The sequence below is a fragment of the Cyanistes caeruleus genome, chromosome 6 (genome assembly GCF_971803275.1).
Source record: "Cyanistes caeruleus chromosome 6, bCyaCae1.hap1.1, whole genome shotgun sequence".
In the NCBI taxonomy this organism is placed as follows: domain Eukaryota; kingdom Metazoa; phylum Chordata; class Aves; order Passeriformes; family Paridae; genus Cyanistes; species Cyanistes caeruleus.
Genome location: NC_141706.1, coordinates 55,103,458 through 55,122,249, shown reverse-complemented (window position 1 = coordinate 55,122,249; position 18,792 = coordinate 55,103,458). Strand labels below are relative to the sequence as shown.

General features: G+C 36.2%; 1 protein-coding gene across 4 annotated transcripts in view; it reads right to left on the bottom strand.

Annotated features, from left to right (window-relative positions):
- Positions 1-3,494: 3,494 nt before the first annotated feature.
- The window catches only part of VRK1 (VRK serine/threonine kinase 1), a 34,349-nt gene continuing 19,051 nt past the window's right edge, over positions 3,495-18,792 (bottom strand). For all 4 annotated transcript variants that reach the window (XM_023927605.2, XM_086893873.1, XM_086893872.1 and 1 more), the window contains exons 11-13: positions 17,898-18,076; positions 13,902-13,989; positions 3,495-3,786 (exon numbers count right to left, since the gene is read on the bottom strand). In XM_023927605.2, coding sequence (XP_023783373.2) covers positions 3,704-3,786; positions 13,902-13,989; positions 17,898-18,076 — 350 coding nt within the window. In that variant the 3' untranslated portion in view covers positions 3,495-3,703. The remainder of the gene's footprint in view (positions 3,787-13,901; positions 13,990-17,897; positions 18,077-18,792) is intronic.

Genomic DNA, 18,792 nt, shown 5'->3' with positions numbered 1-18,792 from the left:
GAAAAGTTGATCCCACCACATCTGCTTTCTCCCTGCCTTTGAGAAAGGACATAATGAAAATCACTTCTCACAAAGAACCCATTCCTTCTCCCTTTGAGTACCTTATCATTGCAAAGAGCCCAGCACCCCCAAACAACATGGGAGGTAAAGGAATTGGTATTTAGTCCCACAGAGCTTTTCCAGTCAGTTTGATGTTGCAGCGCCACTATACGCAACAGGATCTGACTCTTGTTCAAAAAGCACCAGCTCTGTGGATTTTTTACAATGGAACTGGTACACTGGAAACACTAATTTAGATGTCCACTATGTGTGCTAGTAAAAGCAGATATGTATTGGTTATTAAGACACAATCTGGAGTCTGCCTCACACCTCCTACAATGAAGCTACTGTTATTCACCTATCATCACCTCTACTGGGCACTGCAAACCATCCTTGAAACAGCTCATCAGTAACTGGTAGACTCTCTATTAAAGCCATAGCAGCATTAATATCTGATGTCTTCCCAAAAGTAAAGATTTTTCTTTTTTAAGCAGAAAAATCTGAGAAAGGCATTATTAGTCACAGGATGAACCAAAGGCAGTTAATCTCCTGTCTACACCTTCAGAAAGAAAAGAGTACAAAAATCTAATTTAAACAAATGCTACTAGGGATAAAATATTCAGACTAATGCTACATTAAATTACATGGGAGGCTGAGGTATCCAGCCATGGTCTTCAGTAAAAAAGAAAATTATAGGGTCTATCAATTAGAGAAGTGGTGTTCTGAGCCTATGTGCTGGCATGCTTACAGTTTTTTTAATGTCTGGCAGGATGTTTTACAAACTAAACTCAGCAAGATGACAATTCCACCAGAAGGTGCTTCAGATGGTTTTGCTAATAATTTTGATCAGCTGAAATGGAGAAAAACATCACTTTATTTATTTGGCTTTTCCAGAACCTGTCAAATCTGAGCAGAACAATTAATTGCCTCTTTCTATATCTCCCCCCGCCCCTCTTTCCCACCTTTTTCCAGAAAAGACACACTTCAATTATTTACTTTTTCTATGAGTATTCAGTCTTTGTTCCCCAAACAAACTTTGGTCATTCTTCATGCACTTCCTTTCTAGAAGGAAGTGCCATTTCTCGAGAATATTCATTGGAGACTGGTACTGCTACTGCTGCAAAGATGTAAGTGCTAACCACCATGTATTGGCTTTTGTTTTAATAGCCTTTTAACCAACTTTGTTAATGGACTGAATGCAATTTAGATATGGAACTTGGCTAAAATGTAGCTTCAATTGGCTATTAAAATTTAAGAGCCAACTAAGATAGCTAATTACAAAAAAGCTCCAGTGATAATGCTAAGCAGAATTAGTAATAGCAAATGACAGTCTGTCTAGTCTTATTCCCAAAGGGAAAGAAACTCTTAACTGAGAAGTCAACCAGACAACGTGCAGAAAACCTAATTGCATTACTGGTATTATGGCATCCCAAATCTGGCAGCTCACTGGGACAAAACAGTGAGAAAAGTCTGTCAAACTACTCAGGAAAGCAACTGACCCCCTTCTTACTCCTAGCTGCAGCAAATATTGGGAATTATTATTTTATATTAATTTATTGGAAAATAATCCCGTAACAATTATCAAACCAGCACCATCTAAAAAATATGTTATATCCATCCTGAATCTGACTGTCTCTCCAGATATTTTAGATCAGGGGAAAATATAAACAATCTGTCTGCAAAATGTTCAAGCATTAAAAGAAGCATTCTGTGCTTCATTATCAATATCCTCATTACACCATCAGCTGAAGTGCTGACTAGTTCTTCTGTGAAGATTTATCATGTATGGTGGCCACTTTGAAACATAGGTAGCGGAGTCTTTAACATTCCCTACTCAAGTGTTTCCCTGCTGTGCCTGTAAATGTCAGTCCAGTTTTTTCACGGCTGCACGCACAGATTAGAAACAGCAGGAGAGCTTGGGAGTATGACTACAATACTAGTAAGGACACTTGTCTTCATGGCACTGCTCAAGTGATTCTTGGAATGCAGGACCCTGCTGTTTTCTAATATTTACACACAACTGGAGTCATCAAGAGCAGTAAATGCAGTCTAAAGGCAGCTTGCTTCTTTTGTGTTAGGGCTTTACTTTCAAATGGGGATGTCAACAAAATGCAACTGCACCCTCCGCTTCTCATGAAGTGCTGTATTTCCCCATCAGCGCTTGGCAAAGCAGAGAGAACACGTGTGTGCAAGCACGCACTGTATGTGATCCATACGGTAGCGCTGCGGGTATGATCACAGCCTTCCCCTCCGCTCCTCCTGGCCGTCCCACGCTTTAAACACTACTGCAGTTACAGCGAGCTGCTGCCTGGGGTTTTGCAGTGCCTTGTGAGCAGAGACAAGCCCTGAAACAACATTCACCTTGAATGAAAAGCACCCTTTCCCTTCACAGAACACCTGCCAGGACATTTTTTTCCCGGACATTTTTGGGGTGGGAGGAAGTAGGGGTGGCTTATGAAATTCGCACCTCAAAACATTCTTTTCAAATCTATGGAAATAAATGTTTGTTCCATTTAGCTTTGGTGGTGTCAAAAGAAAACACACTGCTTGAGAACTTGGAAAGTTATCAAAGGAAGTTTAGTGATAAATAAGTTACTAAAAAAAATAAAATGTCAAACAACTGAAGTACAAAAGAATTACATTAACTTTGAGTATGTGACAAGGAAGAGAATACAGTATGCCTTACTGACAATAGCTATTCAGAACAGCATAACATACTTCCTGAACAAAATGATTAAACGAGATCATTAAAATAATAGTTTGATATGAGGAGTTTTAAACTTGAGAGAGGCTTTAGCAATCCTATTTTTACATCTGAAATTAAGAGAATGCTAATGTCAGCCACACGTTGCTAATACTCAGGAAAACAAGCCTAACAGTCAACAGAAATGAGAAAGCACCTCTTAAAAACATGGTACTCCAGTTTTATTTCAAAACAACGGATTCCCTTGTTACAAAACATAACCTCATCATTCATACATTCAACAGTGCTACAACATATTTATTTAATCTCATGAGTTGCTACTCAGACATTATACACTCAAGCAAGCTGGACATCCACACAAATACACTCTCACTGGCTCATATGGATTCCTTTTGGTTCACCAAACTTTTGACTACGCTGATAAGAATGATGTTTATGCCTTACTATGTGTATGTTGCAGTAGATATAGCTTTTTCAGACTTCATCTCAGTGTGTATTTAAGTGACCACCAATATGACTTTACTCAAAACTGTGAGAAATCAGATGCAACACTGCTGTTTCTTATACAGTATTCATAATGAAACTATTAATTCAGGCTTTATCTCTATATTATGAAGCAGGAAAAAAGCACTCTCTTTTAGTTTGCCTTTAAGACGTGAATTCATGTATATAAAGAATAAAAATGCATCCCCACTTCAGAAGTTGGCAAAATTTTGCATTAGTATTTAAGTATACATAAATTATGCAAATGTTTCAATAAAACATTTATTCTTCAAAAACAGGTACAAACAGCAGTCCATGTTTTTATAGGATTCATCATTTAGAAAAAAAAAGATTCCAGTGCTACAAAAAAAACCCACAGAAAAAGAAAAAAACAAACCCCCAAAAAACCAACAAAAAAACCACAACCAAACCAGAAATGAGCCACAGAGCAACTTAATTTGTTGCTCCATATATTATTTACTTCTGGACTCTCTTTCTGGTTGCTGTGCTTTTCTTGGGTTTTGGTGAGGTCATCTTCTGAGTTCTGGCAGCAACTGCATCTGCAATTCAAACAGAACAGACTTTGTGTTAAATAAAATAACAAAAACAGATCACAAGAAAATACTTTCAGTTTTTAAAAGGATAGCTCAACTCAAATCATTCATTGAGCGTTACGTGGGGACGGGGAATATGCCATGGACAGAGGAAAATCTACAAGTATTTCTGGGCACTCACCTTCTCTTAAAAAACATGTTGTACAGTTCGACTTCTCCAAGAGTATCATCACATGGAGCTGAGTCATTTTTTTTAGCTCATCTTCACCAGAAGAATTAAGATCCTCTACAAAATCAACACCTCTCCTTCCTCCCCATGTGCCAACTTTTAGGTTTATAATATTTTCCAGTACTAAGCCATTTTTTGAATTTTGTGCTAAGCTCATCCAGCTGTGGGATCACAGTTTAACCCAGAGAGTAACTACCTACCATGCAGAAATCATTCCCTCACTCCTCCTCCCCTCTGACTGGGAAGTAGAGGAGAATTGGAAAAAGGGGAAAAAAAATCCCACAGATTGAAATAGAAACAGCCAAATAATTACAATAAAGTAAATAATAACAAAAGTAAAAAACCAGAGATGAACTACCACAAATGTAAAAAAAGCCCCAACCCACAAGTGATGCACAGTACTCACTCAGTAGATATATATACACTCACTCATCACTCACTGACTGATGCCCAGCCCGCCCCCCAGCAGTAACTGGCCCTTCCCACCCAACTCCCCCATTTTATATACTGGGTATCATATTCCACGGGATGGAATATCTCTTTGGCCAGTTTGGATCAGCTGGCCTGGCTGAGCTCCCTCCTGGCTTCTTGTGCATCTCCTCACTGGCAGGGCACAGGAAACTGGAAGTCCTTGACTTAGGGTAAGCACTGCTCAGCAACAGCCAAAACATCTGTGTTATCCACATTATTCTCATACTAAATCCAAAACACAGCTCTGCACCAGCTACTAGGAAGAGTATTAACTCTATCCCAGCTGAAAATAGGACTTTGCAAAGAAATTTTGGTCTGGTATTCTCAGAGTTTAGTGAAATGTGTCATCTTAGAGCATTCTGAAAGGAGTTTATACAGGGGGAGGTAGAAGGCATACAGGTGAAACAGAAAGATTTCCATTTGGCAATGTCAGCTGTTAAACCAGCTCAGCTATCAGTGCAACTGTGCCTAGAGATTCAATCTATCAACTGACAATATTTTATTAACAAAGGTAGGAATAATCCCATCTAAATAAGATTCCTAGTAAACCTGGCAGGCAGGTTGTTCAAAGAGACCATACCTAAAAGCAATAATAAAACCTCCCCCTGCACTTTGATTCTTGTCTGCCTACTACCAGGGAAATGGAAGAAAACAAAACACCACTGCTCATTTCTGTGAATCGCATTCAACCGCAGTCACTTTGACAAAAAAATATTACACACAAAAAATGTCTACTTTTTCCATATACAGTAACAATGAAATGTTTTTCATCTCCTAATCATGTCTTTTTTTTTTTCTCTTCTTAATCCTAAATTCCTCCTTGAAGATAGCATGCTTAATTACTTCAGTTCCTGCTTGTAAAACTATATATAATTCCTCAATCCATGTCAAGTGTACAGATAAAGAAAAAGTAAAACTGAATTTCATGAACATCCTAAGAAAGAAGCTGCTTGCTTAAGACAACAGCCTTTGAGCAGTGGGAGTCACTAATCATTCAAGCTCAATGAGTAAACTTGGGTGAATCAAGGAGGCAGAGAACAATGGAAAACAAAGCTTTATAAAAGAAGCTTTGTTTAAATAAAAGAAAGCCAGCAGTACTGTGTATAGTTCTGGGCTCATCCTACAAAAAAGATCTGAGAAAAATGCGGAGAAAAAGTGGTTTCTAGCTCTTCAACAAAAACAACAACATGAAAACATTGAATTAAACTAGTTTATCTGAAGAGAGTAAAAAAAAAGAAAAATAGGAGACATGGTCTGCAAAAGGTTGCTGCATAAAATGACTGTGATTTTCATGTCCACAGCAGCTAGGACAACTAGTAAGCTTAAGAGAGATTCACGTTAGGTAAGAAAAATATTCAAATACTCCCCCTTATTAAATCCTTTGTAATAGTAAGGATAGTTAAGTATTACAAGTGGTGTTGACCGGGGAAGATTTAGAATAATCATAGAGGTTTTAAGATAAAATATTAGCATGTATCAAGATTAATACCAACATATATTGATTGGACTGATGTACAGAGCAGACATCTTCTTGATGTCCCTTCTCATCTTCCAATTCTATGTACACTGTTTAGAACCACACAAGTCTTATGACTAAGAAATAAAACTGTGCTCAAGTCAAAAAATTCTAAGTTTCTATAAAATTACAGAAGTTCCTTGGGTAAAAACAGTCACAATTTCCCTGCTTAAATTGCCTTCTTTGATGAAAAGGAGGACAGTGAGAGATCTGAACACATGAAAACGCAGCAACTGAGCAGATAAAATCAGGTAGGATTTAGGTGACTTCTAAGTTACACCATAGGTTAGAATATCTGAAAACAGAGCCACATACAGATTTTAGACTGTCAGCAAACATCAGGTAAGTGAAAAATATCTAATAGCAGACATGCTAGAAGTAAGCCAGCTGCATCACCTTCCATATGTTGAATCTAGACTTGACACAGGCTAAGTACATGCCAGTCTACAGCTAATGGGCTGAAGAGTTTCAGCAACTATAGCTCTTAAGCCAAATTTGTAGTCATCATCATTGAATAAAACACCTAACATCAAAAGAAGAGAAGTATATTGATCAGACATTACAAGGTTTCCTTTCTCAAAAAGAACCCCACACCTCATGTCCGTGCATATGTGTGCACAATTTTACACACACATTTTGCTCTACATTTACATGTTTAAGAAACAAAGGTCAGTAAATCTGGAGTGGTGGATGATGTGGTGGAGTTCTCTGGAAGAGACATTCTCCACTGGTATCCACAGAGATGAAGCTTAATTATCATTTCTGTGTAGACACCCCTATGTGCCACTGTAGGACAGTGTTAGGACTGATGTTGCTTTAATACAGGCAACTACATGCCTGTATTAAATTATTCTACACATAAATATGTGAAATTGCCACAGTTAACCTGAGAAGTGATAAGGTAGGAATGAGACTGTCCCTAATCTATGATCTTACATATGCCACTACTACAGATTGCAGTGCAATCAATTATTGCCAAGAATAATTTTGTTACTAATTCAAGTAATAAATATATACTTGTGGTTTCCAAAGCAGCTGAGCTTAGAACTGCCAGTTCTTCAAAGTTCTTCCTGATCACAGTATCCCTTTTCTCTTGTAAAATGTGCTTCAGGTATATTTCAGCTGTCTTTGTTGGTATCAAATAACCAATCATTTTGCTAGATGGCTCTCTAGGAGACCTTTTCCTTCAATTGCCCCTTTAAAGGGTTCTACAACCATCAGATTGAAAAAGGAAACAAGAAACTGGAACCCATACATGTGATATTTACATATGGAAGGAATAAGAAAATAGTGTTGGAAGCCGAAGACTACATTCAGCAACCAGATGCAAACATCAAATGGGAACTTAGGCCAGGCTGCAGCATTTAATGAGTTAAACACCAATATTCTCCAATCACTTTGGGCTGTTTGAATATGGCACCAATGAAGAGATACTCTTCTTTTAAAGAAGATAAAAGATGAAATCTTCTTCTAAGAAGATTTTCCTTCTTTTAAGGAAGTGTCCTCTGACAAGCTCTTTCCCAGCTCAGCCAGGGAACTCCTGTATAACTGAAAAAACCTGGTGAATAACACTTCTCAGACAAGCATTTTTCACTACTCTGAAGCTGCTGAAGAAATTGCAAAGGCAATGAATAGTAGTTGTGGTTAGTTGGCCATATTTGTTTTGACAGCAGCTCTTTTTCTATAAGAATTCAGAAATACGACTCAGAAAAAAAAGGAGAGATCAGAAGAACGCAAATATGGACTTGAATTCCAGTATACATGACTGTGAGTGGGGATAAGAAAGAAAAGTTAGTGAACTTGTGGGATGGGGCTTAGCTTTAACTACTCTGTTCTGCCAAGTACTCCCTTTCCTGCAACAAATAAAGCAAATACTTTTCAAATTCTCATAAGGAAAAACATCAGAACACAAGAATCTATTATTTATGACTTTATGCCTGTATACTTCTTACTGATAACATCAAATATATGAGTGTTCTTTTAAAAATTTTAATATAAAATTATTCCAGATGAAACTGAAACTGTTTTACTTCTATTTGCAAAAATTGCTTCACTGATGATATTTCAAAACACAATTGGACATAAACAGAAATAATTCATCCCATGCAGCATGTGTCTGAAATTAACCTTCCTCTTCACCACACAGCAATTTGCAGGAAGAAGGCAGTTTAATCCAAAACATTACTTGCAATCTTGCAAAAGGTTAGTTCCCTGCAAAAATCTGAGTCACTGCAGTACAATTTTTCTTTCCTGTAGAAAAATTTCACTTGCAAATTTTATATCTGAGTTTGAATTACAATACTTGTTCAACATACTACAATTCATCTTCAGGTCACAGAAAAACAAGAAAAAAAGCAGACTTTTTTTTCTTAAATTACTTAGTTCTACATGTAAAGTTATAATACAAAACCTTACACATGGCAAATTTTCATTACGAGGTGCTTTAATTTAATACTTTTTATTAGCAGCAAACACAACAAAGTCCCATGAAATGTAAAAAGGGAACCTAAATTACTTATATTTTAAATGTGTTTAAATGCTAGAAATGTTCTGAAGCCATTGTACAGAAATAAGCCTAAAATATAAAGGTAGATTAAATGAAGAACTGTTCCAAGCACACACAGAAGTGCACAGTAACACTCCCATACTTTACATGTTGGACACTAATTTTTCCCTTTTATTATGATTAGTGGCACATGTTCAAAGTAATTCTCACTGAATTTGTCACTTGCAAATTGTCCAAAAAACACCACTATATGTGAAGAACTACAGAGATACATGTAAACCAAATCTATTTTAAATGTAAACCAAATCTATTTCCCATCCACAATATTTAAAAGTCTTTAAAATTCAAAGCACCTCCTACCACACCTTTTCAAATTTAAACAGGATTTGAAGATCCTCAATCCCAGGGAAGGCATAAAAAGACAGATCACTTCATATTGTGTTTGAATATACTTAATGCAAAATATAGAATTCAGTTTGTCAATATTTCAAGCGATTGAAAACAGTATTTCTCTGCTTAAAACCCAGATCTTTATGGTAATTTTTAGATACAATATTGCACCACATGCTTTTAACTTCTAAACCCAGCTCATATAACTCTTGTACTAGAACATATAACTTGCAACATACCTGAGAAAGGTATGGGAAGGCAAAAATAGCACAGAAAGGGACAGATCTTTCAGTCACTAACCACAGAGATGGATAGTTTTAGAATTTGTATCTGCTTTCTCCTGGAGTCTGTAACAGATAGTAGGCAATACCTAATCCTCCACAAGAAAGAAGAGACGCATAACACAATTAGACCTACTGTCCAGTACGAGTCCCACAGAAAATAAGCCTTTTAGAGTACAGGATTAAGGGGGAAAAAAAAAAAATCTACCTGTAATGTGGGCATTGGTACAGAGTAGAAAGACAAGTAGCAAGTTGCACCATAAACAAGCTCAAAAAACGTATGATTTACTTTCTCCTAAAGCTTTGTGACAAGGCCAAAAATTCTCTAACCGCAAAAATGCACCTAACTGGACATTAAGTAATAAATCTTACTTGAATAAAGAAAAAAAGATTTAAGACTAACCCAGATACTGATTTATGCAAATCCATGCAAGGTAAATAAACATAAAGCTAAGTACCTATTAATTGAGAAATAATTTTAAACCACAATTTTTGAATGTTCTTTTAACCAATCCATCAGTATGATTGTTTTCATATTGAAGCTCTTTATTATTCATAGTTTTTCAATTATATTGCAACAGTAACCAAAGACCCCATTTAAGGCCTTAATACAGTAGATGCTATCCAGCAATGCAGATGCAATGCAGCAAAAGTCCTAGTAATATCCCTAGTAATAGTGACTATTTTAAAAGTATATTAAAAATATAGTACTTTCATTATCATAGCTACTTTAGTATTTTTCTTTACATGTCCTAATTAATAAACCCCAAAACTGTCTTTAAAAAATGCAGAACAGAAAATAAAAAAGGCTGTTCCAAAAAAATTCTGTATTGCTCTAATCCAATCTTCATCATCCCCTAAATTTAAAAATACCTGCTGGGGTAGTTATTATATTTCTCTTGTAGATTTGAACCTAGGATTATTCACAAATTCTAATGAACACTTGTTTTTCCAGCATTTATGAGATTTTTCACTGAGGATGCCTGTACTATCTGCCTGTTCCACCAAACTGATCAAAAATAAGTGTATCAGTCCTATCATATTATGCACTACACCCCTGTGTGAGTGTTGGTGGATATGTACAGAGTATGCCAAAGTTTGTTATTCTGTTTTAACAGCATCATCATTTATAAGCATCTATATTTTTCTACTGTAATGGAAGGCAGCTAACACTGAAAATGGAGCTGCAACAGAGGGGGGAAAAGCTTCTCATTTAAATAAAAATAATTTCTTCTGATAGCACTTTTAATGGTGGAGATAGATTGGCTAATATAATAATTCAACATCATCCATACTACTTTATAAAGGATACTTTGCAAAATTCCTCTTTTCAGGGAAGCCTATGGGTACATTATGTCAGGAAAAAAAAAACAAAAAGCTGCCTATATGCAAATATAAACAAAAAGCAATTTAAGAATTTCACTAAATTTCATGCAACTTATTTTGAAAGTCCAACACAGCTTGTTTCTCAAGGGTTTTCTGAAATTCTGTTGCCAAACAGTCACCTGGCTGCTCCAGAAACACTGATGGCTGACAGGATTGGAAGAGAAGGCCTTTAACAACCTCATCTGATATGGCCACTTTTACACTGAGAACAACCAAGGGCAGCTGACAGCAGAAGCAAGAATTTCCACTGACTGCTGTCCCTTTTCAATGCCATACTGTCTTCCTCTTCCTCCTCCAAGTCTGGGGCTCCCCAGCCTCAACAGATTTCAATACTCACAGACTTCCTGGAGCCACTGAGTACCTTAGAGTACTCAAAATGTCACACAGCTGATCAGTATCTTTTGGAGACAACCAATCTTTTGGACTGGACAAGACAAATTGCATAGTCAGATGTGGTTAATGCTGATGAGCTGAACAGCAAGAGGCTGCAGAGCTCTTCTTGCCATTGCTTTCTGTTCAAACACTTCTGAGATGTCTGAATACCTGAAGAGCATCTACCATTCAACCATATTTATGCCTCTTCGAAACCAATAAAACAGAATTTTAACAACTTTTAAAGCATTCCTGTATGACTCAAGTTCAAGTTGTATAACTAAGAGGTATCAAGAAAATATCCATTTTACAGAACTTCAGGATTTTTTTATTTTTTTTTTTTTTAGTCACAGGAAAAATAATGGAGAAACAAGTCCATGATAACACAAAACTAGTCAGATTTGGAAACACAGTTTTAAGTATTTCTATAATAATCAGCCCTTTTCAAACTATAAAAGCATCAGAATCAAAAGATTATGAAACAGTCGCCCTTTCCTTCAACACAGATTTATGAATCATGTAATAGTTGGTAAAGTTTTTAACTCCAAATTTGGAAAGAACCAAATGAGTAAGTACATGTATCACATTTCACCTGAAAGCATTTTATATACTCCCTCTACTTGGTATTCATTAAATTGAGTAGTGTAAAAAGGTGACATTAGAGCCATTTCATCTGTAACTCTACTGAACTAGCAAGAGGAAGTTTTTCTCATCTAAGCTTATCTTGGAAATCTATACAGCCTCCCAAATACCTTTACTTAGTCTGAAAAAAACATTGTTTACATAATGCTGATGTTACCACCCGGATTGCAATTCTTCGAGTTCTTTTCCATCTCTTTCTAAAACAATTTCTTCTTTCTAAAAGAATCTACAATCCCAGAAAAAAGTAGTCTAACATAAGAAAGTATGTTCTGCATATGTGCATCAAATCACAACCAGAGAATAGTCAACTGTATTAAGTATTTTGTTAAAAAGTCTTAAATTGTATCTAAAATACTAAAACTGTGTCAGTGTCATATAAAGTAATTCTATTGCTTTGAAAGGAGATATAATCCAATTAACACTTTTTCAGCCACTGACAGACTACAGAATTTATAACAAATTGAAGTCAATAAGTAAATAGGCATTCAAAAATGAGAAATAACCATTGGTCTCAATGATTAAAATGCTATATGAACAGCTGAAAATGATCAAAGCAGAGTCACCTCCTGGAATAACATTAGTTTCATTCCTTGTACTTTGTGCCATACAGTTTGAGTAAGCAGACCAGAGTAAATCCAGAACTCACCAATATTATTACTGTCTTTAAAAGGTTACAGTTTCGGATCCTGCAATACTCCTTCATCAAACCATTTTTAAACAAGGAGATTTTCTGGGGGGTAGTCTTCAGTCCTAGTGATTTATTATTTTTAGACTATTTGTCTACAGACAACATATGGTATTTTACTTAAAATTATAAACTGAAAATTCTTTAGGAAAAGTATCTTTGCTATTACTTGAATTCAGTTCACATTTACATAAAGGCATTACAAGTTCAGATGCATAAAGCAGTTTGACTGGACACTCACCATCAGCTTACCCTATACAGATCTACTGAAGATTTCTCATGTGGGATTTTCAATAATCCTACTTTATCTGTCCATAACTTTTTCCATACTGCACTGAAACTATGCCAAATTATGTTGAAATAATAGCTTCAGCATTTTCTAATCTTATAGCTAATCCTTTCCTTAACTTTAAACACGCTTGCTTTTGGAAGCTGTTGCTGTTAGCCCTTGGCTTTAATACTCTGTGAAGAGGAATCCTGAGGAGTCAGCATGTTTTAATAGTGAACTGGACAAGACAGGAGGACAAAAATAAGAATGATCAGAGAATGAACAATGGCAAAATAACAGGGTTCAGCCATCAATTTTTATCATCCAGCAATTCAAGCAGCTTTGGGCACTACTTAATTGGAGCATAATCCTTTCTTACACAGAAAGTTGAAATATTTTAACTTTATTAAATAAAGTTAATATAAGAAGAAATTGCAAAAGATCAAAAGCACTTGAACTGCTAAAGGTTCTATTGGGTATTTTATGGCCATGTGGCTGGGTTTTGGTAAGCTGAGGTCAGCTTCAGAGCTAGCCTCTGTGGGGAGAGGCCAGATGCTCTCCTGTGGCTGACACAGCCCTTTCCAGCTGGCTCCAGTACAAACCCATTGTAAGGCCAAAGCTTCAGAAGAAACCCATTGTAGGCTGAGCCATATTTGTTTGTGGCACCTCGGTGGAAAGATTTAAGAAAGGACAAAACAATTTGCTGGACAGGTAGAAAGGCAGTAGCAGTGCAGGAGAAGAGTGGGAAACAGCAGAGAGAACACCAAAATCAGAGGTGGAAATGGTACTCCATTGCACCAGAGCACATATTCCCTGTAGCTCAAGAAGGACCCAGAATGGAGGAGATATCACCTGCAACTCATGTGAGAGCCCAACCTGGAGAAAATGGGTATTTCCTGAAAAAACTGGGCCACCTTTTTTTTTTTTTTTTTTTTTTTTCCCCAGAAACACTGCAACCCAGAAGAGAGCCCAGGAGCAGGGGGAAAATGTAAGGATGAAGAAGCAGCAGAGACCACAGGAGACTTCCCCTCCAGGACCCCTGCACTGAACAAGAAGGGTGCTAGAGTTTAGGGTGAAGTAGTTAGGTTGAGCATGGGGGAAGGAGAAAGAAAGGTGTTGTTTTAATGTTTGCCACTATCCAAATTTATTTTAAATTTGCAATATATTACATTTATTTTCCTCAAATTGAGTCTGATTTGCCCAAAACAGTAAACAGTAATAGATTTTCTCATCTTTGTTGTAAGGTTTTCTCATCCTATTTTCTCCTTCTGTCCCACTGAGGAGGGGTGCAAGTGGCTGAGTGGGGGTCTGCACTTTAGCCAAGCTCTCCTGCCACACCAGTACATGTGACTGTTAGAACAATCTTTTGACTTACTAGAAATAGCAATTTTCTTTTTCTTTGGACTTCCTGTGTCTCCCATTTCCACCTCAGTGCTCTCACTAGCTGCAGCCTTTCTTCTTTTCTGAAAAATAAATAAATAAATGCATAAATAACAAAAAATAGCAATTGAGCTCAAGTGCAGTAAAGACCATGTAAAGCAGACAATATCCTCACAAGGTATTGCCTTATTTTATATTATGTATTATGAAATGTCTCCAGTCATAGAGAAAATTTATTCCTATATTAACACAAGAATACTGGTACTAAGCCATACACGATTTAAAACAACAGTTCTCCAATCTGCAGATCACTTTAGTAGGTGAAATTTTGATGTAGGAAAACATGAGGTGTTATGATCATAACCTGGGGAGTTTTTTAACTTATACTGGATAAATGTTACAAGAGGAGCAATCTGAAAAACTTAACACATAAAAACATTTTATCCAAAGTTCATATTAATTGGGTTTTTCTAAAAAAATTACACCACATTAAATTCAAGTTTTTCTGTATCTTTGCTTCTTAAGGCTTTCTTTGCACAGCTTAAAAGCAGCTAATACTCACTACCAGTACTTTTTTTTTTTTTTTTTTAAATAGCAACCATGGGTTCTATTCCAACGAGAGGTATTTGGAAAATCTGAAATCTTTTCAAGGTACATTATCTTAAAACCTTTAAATGGATAGAACTCTTAACTGTGTATTACAATTAATCCTACTATTGCAAAGTATTCCTGAAGTAGTTATGGAAAATTATTGTTTTAAAGACAATTTTTACAAAAGATGAACAGACCTGCATCAGGCATTCATGAAAAGGATTGAACACTGAAGGAGTTTTACCTTTCCTTCTTTATTTATTTTTTAATTGTATGAGACTAGAGCTTTACTAATACTGCTTTAAAAGTGGCTACAACTTCACACAGCTCACAGAAGAAGGGGAGAGTGCATTACATCTTTCCTTTCCAAAGTGTTGCTTCATGATTACCATCTAAACCCTGCTGGGCTGAACAGATTGGTTCGATAATTACATACAATAACTGCAGTGGGCAGGTAACCCTCAGCTGGCACAGGGCAGCTCCCCTGTGAGAACTTCCATATGCAAACTGCACTGATGGAGTGCATTAGGTACATCTTTCCTGCCGGTGCACAGGCCTGATTACCGCCAGCCAAGACTCCAAGGTTAGCATGTCAGCAGATTTGTGATGCATTAGGCAGGAATAAACACAGACACTTTTGTTCATTCTGACCAAAATTAAGGAGGACTATTTCAGCACTGTACTGCTTTTATATGAGAGATAATGCATTCCTCCCAATTGTACTAGGAAACATTTTAAATGCTCATCAGAAAAACAGATATTCAATACATATTACACAAAGGCAAAATACATTTATCTTGTTTCCAAGCTTATTTAATAAAAAGTGGTTTCTTAATCTTGATGCAGGTGAATTACATAGCAGTAGAAATCAGACAGCATTCATCTGACAAAAGCAACACTTGCACATCTGAACCTGAACATTAGAAGGAACCACAAATCACTAAGATCTGTATTTTTCCAGGCTACTTTACTCCCAGTATTTCCCAGCCACTCTTCAGCACTGAACAACAGTAAAATGGTCCTCGCTCTAAATAATTTAGCCAAGAGCCTGAAATACTTCCTTCAATACATGGTACTGCTAGCTTCTTGTTTGTCTAGAACTACCAGAGAATACCACACTCACAAACTCTACAGGAAAAAAAAACCAAAAGGAAAAGCCTCGAGCAGAGCTGCAGACTATGTTTCATTTACTTATACATCTGGGGGAACTTGAGCCATGGTAAAGAAAATAAAATGCTAACTTTTAATACAGCAGACATCTGTGACTTTTACCCAAATACCAATACTGGAGAATGACTGAGATTCCAGAACAACCATGCTTATATGTATCATATAATACCCACCATGGCTCAATTAGCTGAAAGCACAGGAGAATCCTACATTCTAAAGAATGTATTTACATTGAAGGTAGAAATATTACCTCCCAGCTAAGAAACAGCATAACTTCAGAATATCAAATAACACTGTTTTAAGAAAATATTATGGTTTGCACCAAAAGAAATGAAGAACAGGAGTGTTAAGACCTGCTGTGATTAAAAGCTCAGTAGAGACAAAACGTCATACATGTTTTGTGTTAGAGGTCACAATCTTCTCAAGGGTGGATACCAAACTGCATTTTCTTTTTCAAATTAAGCATTAAGAATGCCAAACAAAATTCAGCACGCGACAGAAGATCCTGGCCTTCAGAGGCAAAATGCTACTGATCAATGGCAAATCATCTTTATGGAGAGTAGTTTATAATGAAGTTTGGAATTTGGAGCTTATCTTTAAAACACTAAGTCATCTCCTAACCTAGCCTATACTGCAGTTGCTACAAGGCCCACAAAACCCAATGTAGAAGGGTCATCTGTCCTGATGTTTGGTCAAAAGCAAGGTTATGATGTCACTCAATCTTATTCTGTCCAGACATTCTAGCAGTAGCTGGCATGAAGTAGCATCAAGTCCACTGAAATATGAAGCAGACAGCTGAAAACACTTACTCAAGTGGGCCAGTAGCACTCTGTGTTTTATCTAAAGTGCTTCATATTTGTGATAACTGAGTAAGCTGACCATGCATATGGTTCTCTAAGTATATTAAAAAAAAAAGAAACCCAATGAAAAGGCTTACTTCTATTTGATGTCAGGAGGTAAGAACCTACAAAAAAGGATTATCCCACCCTTTTGGAATGGTCTTGACTGATACAGGCTAAAAAGCCAAGATTTTTGAAGTTTTTGTTCCATTGAAAATGTGCACCAGACATCCCTGCTGGACAAGGACATTAAAGGTCACAGATGTTGGCTCTGCAGCAGGCCAACTTACTCAGCAAAGAAACCAGCCAACCATTAAAGACAGATTATTTTTTCCCCAAAATACAGGTCGCAAGCCATATCAAACCACAGGGGAACGGAACTTACGCTATCAAGCTCTCCTTTTGGAGGGACCATTACACTCAGTTCAGTAGAAAATATTAGTATAGAGGCCACAGCTGTATGATTGTAGCCAAAATACTTTTTACTAGGCAAAAAGATCCAAGAAAAGCTGAACATTTATCTTCAGAAGACTCTAGAATCCTACAGGGGTTTTTTTCTTGCTTTTTCCCCATGTTTAACACACTGCTGATCATGTCAGTAAGCAGGCAACGTACTTGTACTATTATCCTGTATTAGAATTCTCAGTTCCCCGGTTCATGCTAAAGGAACCAATAAACTGCCCATCTGCTATTAACAAATGTAAATAAAGAAGAAATAAATGCAGTTTGAAGTAGATGATAATTCCTGTCCTATTATGTGACCACTTTTTTATGGTTAAAAGCTGTTTTAACATACACTTTCCCTAAAGCTTAAGAAAGTCCTTAATGCCATATTCAAATTCAAGTCCAGAGTTTAAGCCTTCTTAAACACAAGGAGGAAAGTGACCCTAGCCTACCAATACAGTTAACACTCAAAAATAACATACCAGATCACACTGAAATCAGTATGTGAATTCCAGAATCAAATACCTGGCATAAAGATGTATGCTTAAAATTAAGTTTTGAATTAGTCATGGAAAGGAAACTAATATGAAACAAAAACCAGACTAATCTTACATGTACTTTGATCCATCTGGAGTTTTACCAATTTAAAGAAAGTAAATTAACCAAATGTTCATCTGTTCAAACGTCATTATATCCAGGTATACAAATTTTATTATCCAAGGTACTATCTACTATGAAAGTACCTCTATAAACATCATTCTACATTAAGTTTTATTAACAATTAGTTAAGTTGAATTAGAGAAATAATGTGTGTAACTACAACTTAAACATTTCACTAGTTAATTATTTGCAACTAGATTAAGTTATGACACCTACTTCCAATACCACTAACTCTTACTTAGCTCAACAAAATGCAATAAAAATTACATGAATTTTTAGAGTAAAACCTTTTGCACAGGATTTCTTGGAAAGTCTCCATTCTCTGCCAAGCCAAAGTCAAGCACGCCATCATCCTTTTGTCCAATGCCCTTGAGACCTTGCAAAAGTATTTCTCGGAAATGCTGATAAACAGGTTTCTCTTCATAGCTGAGTAGCTTCACCTTTTCCATATATTTGGCCAATTCATCTAAAGAAATGGCACCTCCAATTAATTTCTATTTGAAAATGTTTTAATCATTCACTTTTACTACAAAAGAGACAGAAATTATGCATGCACTACTTACGCTATTTTTGAAATGGTTATTTATAAACTCATAATAATTATGTCTTTACTACTACACATTTTAGAAAAAAATTACACCAAGGTTCGTTACCCAGTGGTGACAGCATCACTGTTTTTTACATGCTTATTGCAATGAAGAGAACAGTCAGTCGTAAAAAAACCTAATAGGCCAATCTTCACCAGTGAATGCTTACTTACATGGTATTTCTTATGTCTATATTTAAAAATGTGGGAAAGGAAATTCAATGTTATCTCAGAACTACATTAGTTCAAGACTGAAATGTATACTAAAAAATACATGAAACATCAGACCACTGAAAAAACAAGTCACACTGCAATGAGAAAACTCTTCTGACCACCAGGAATAGCTGGAAATACCTAAATATTAACATTCCAAGGAAGTCAATTTCTGTTAAAGTCGGTTTAAAAAAAAAATGTATTCAGCAAACCACATCTGCCAAACAGGAACAACCTATACTTTAAGTTTGCATTACTTCTTAAATTTCCATATCTAAAATTCCGTTATCTGAATTAAATTAAATTTGAATTAATTTAATAATAATTAAATTGAAAAATCAATTTACACATCACATGTTTGAAATTAATACTGTGCTTAACCA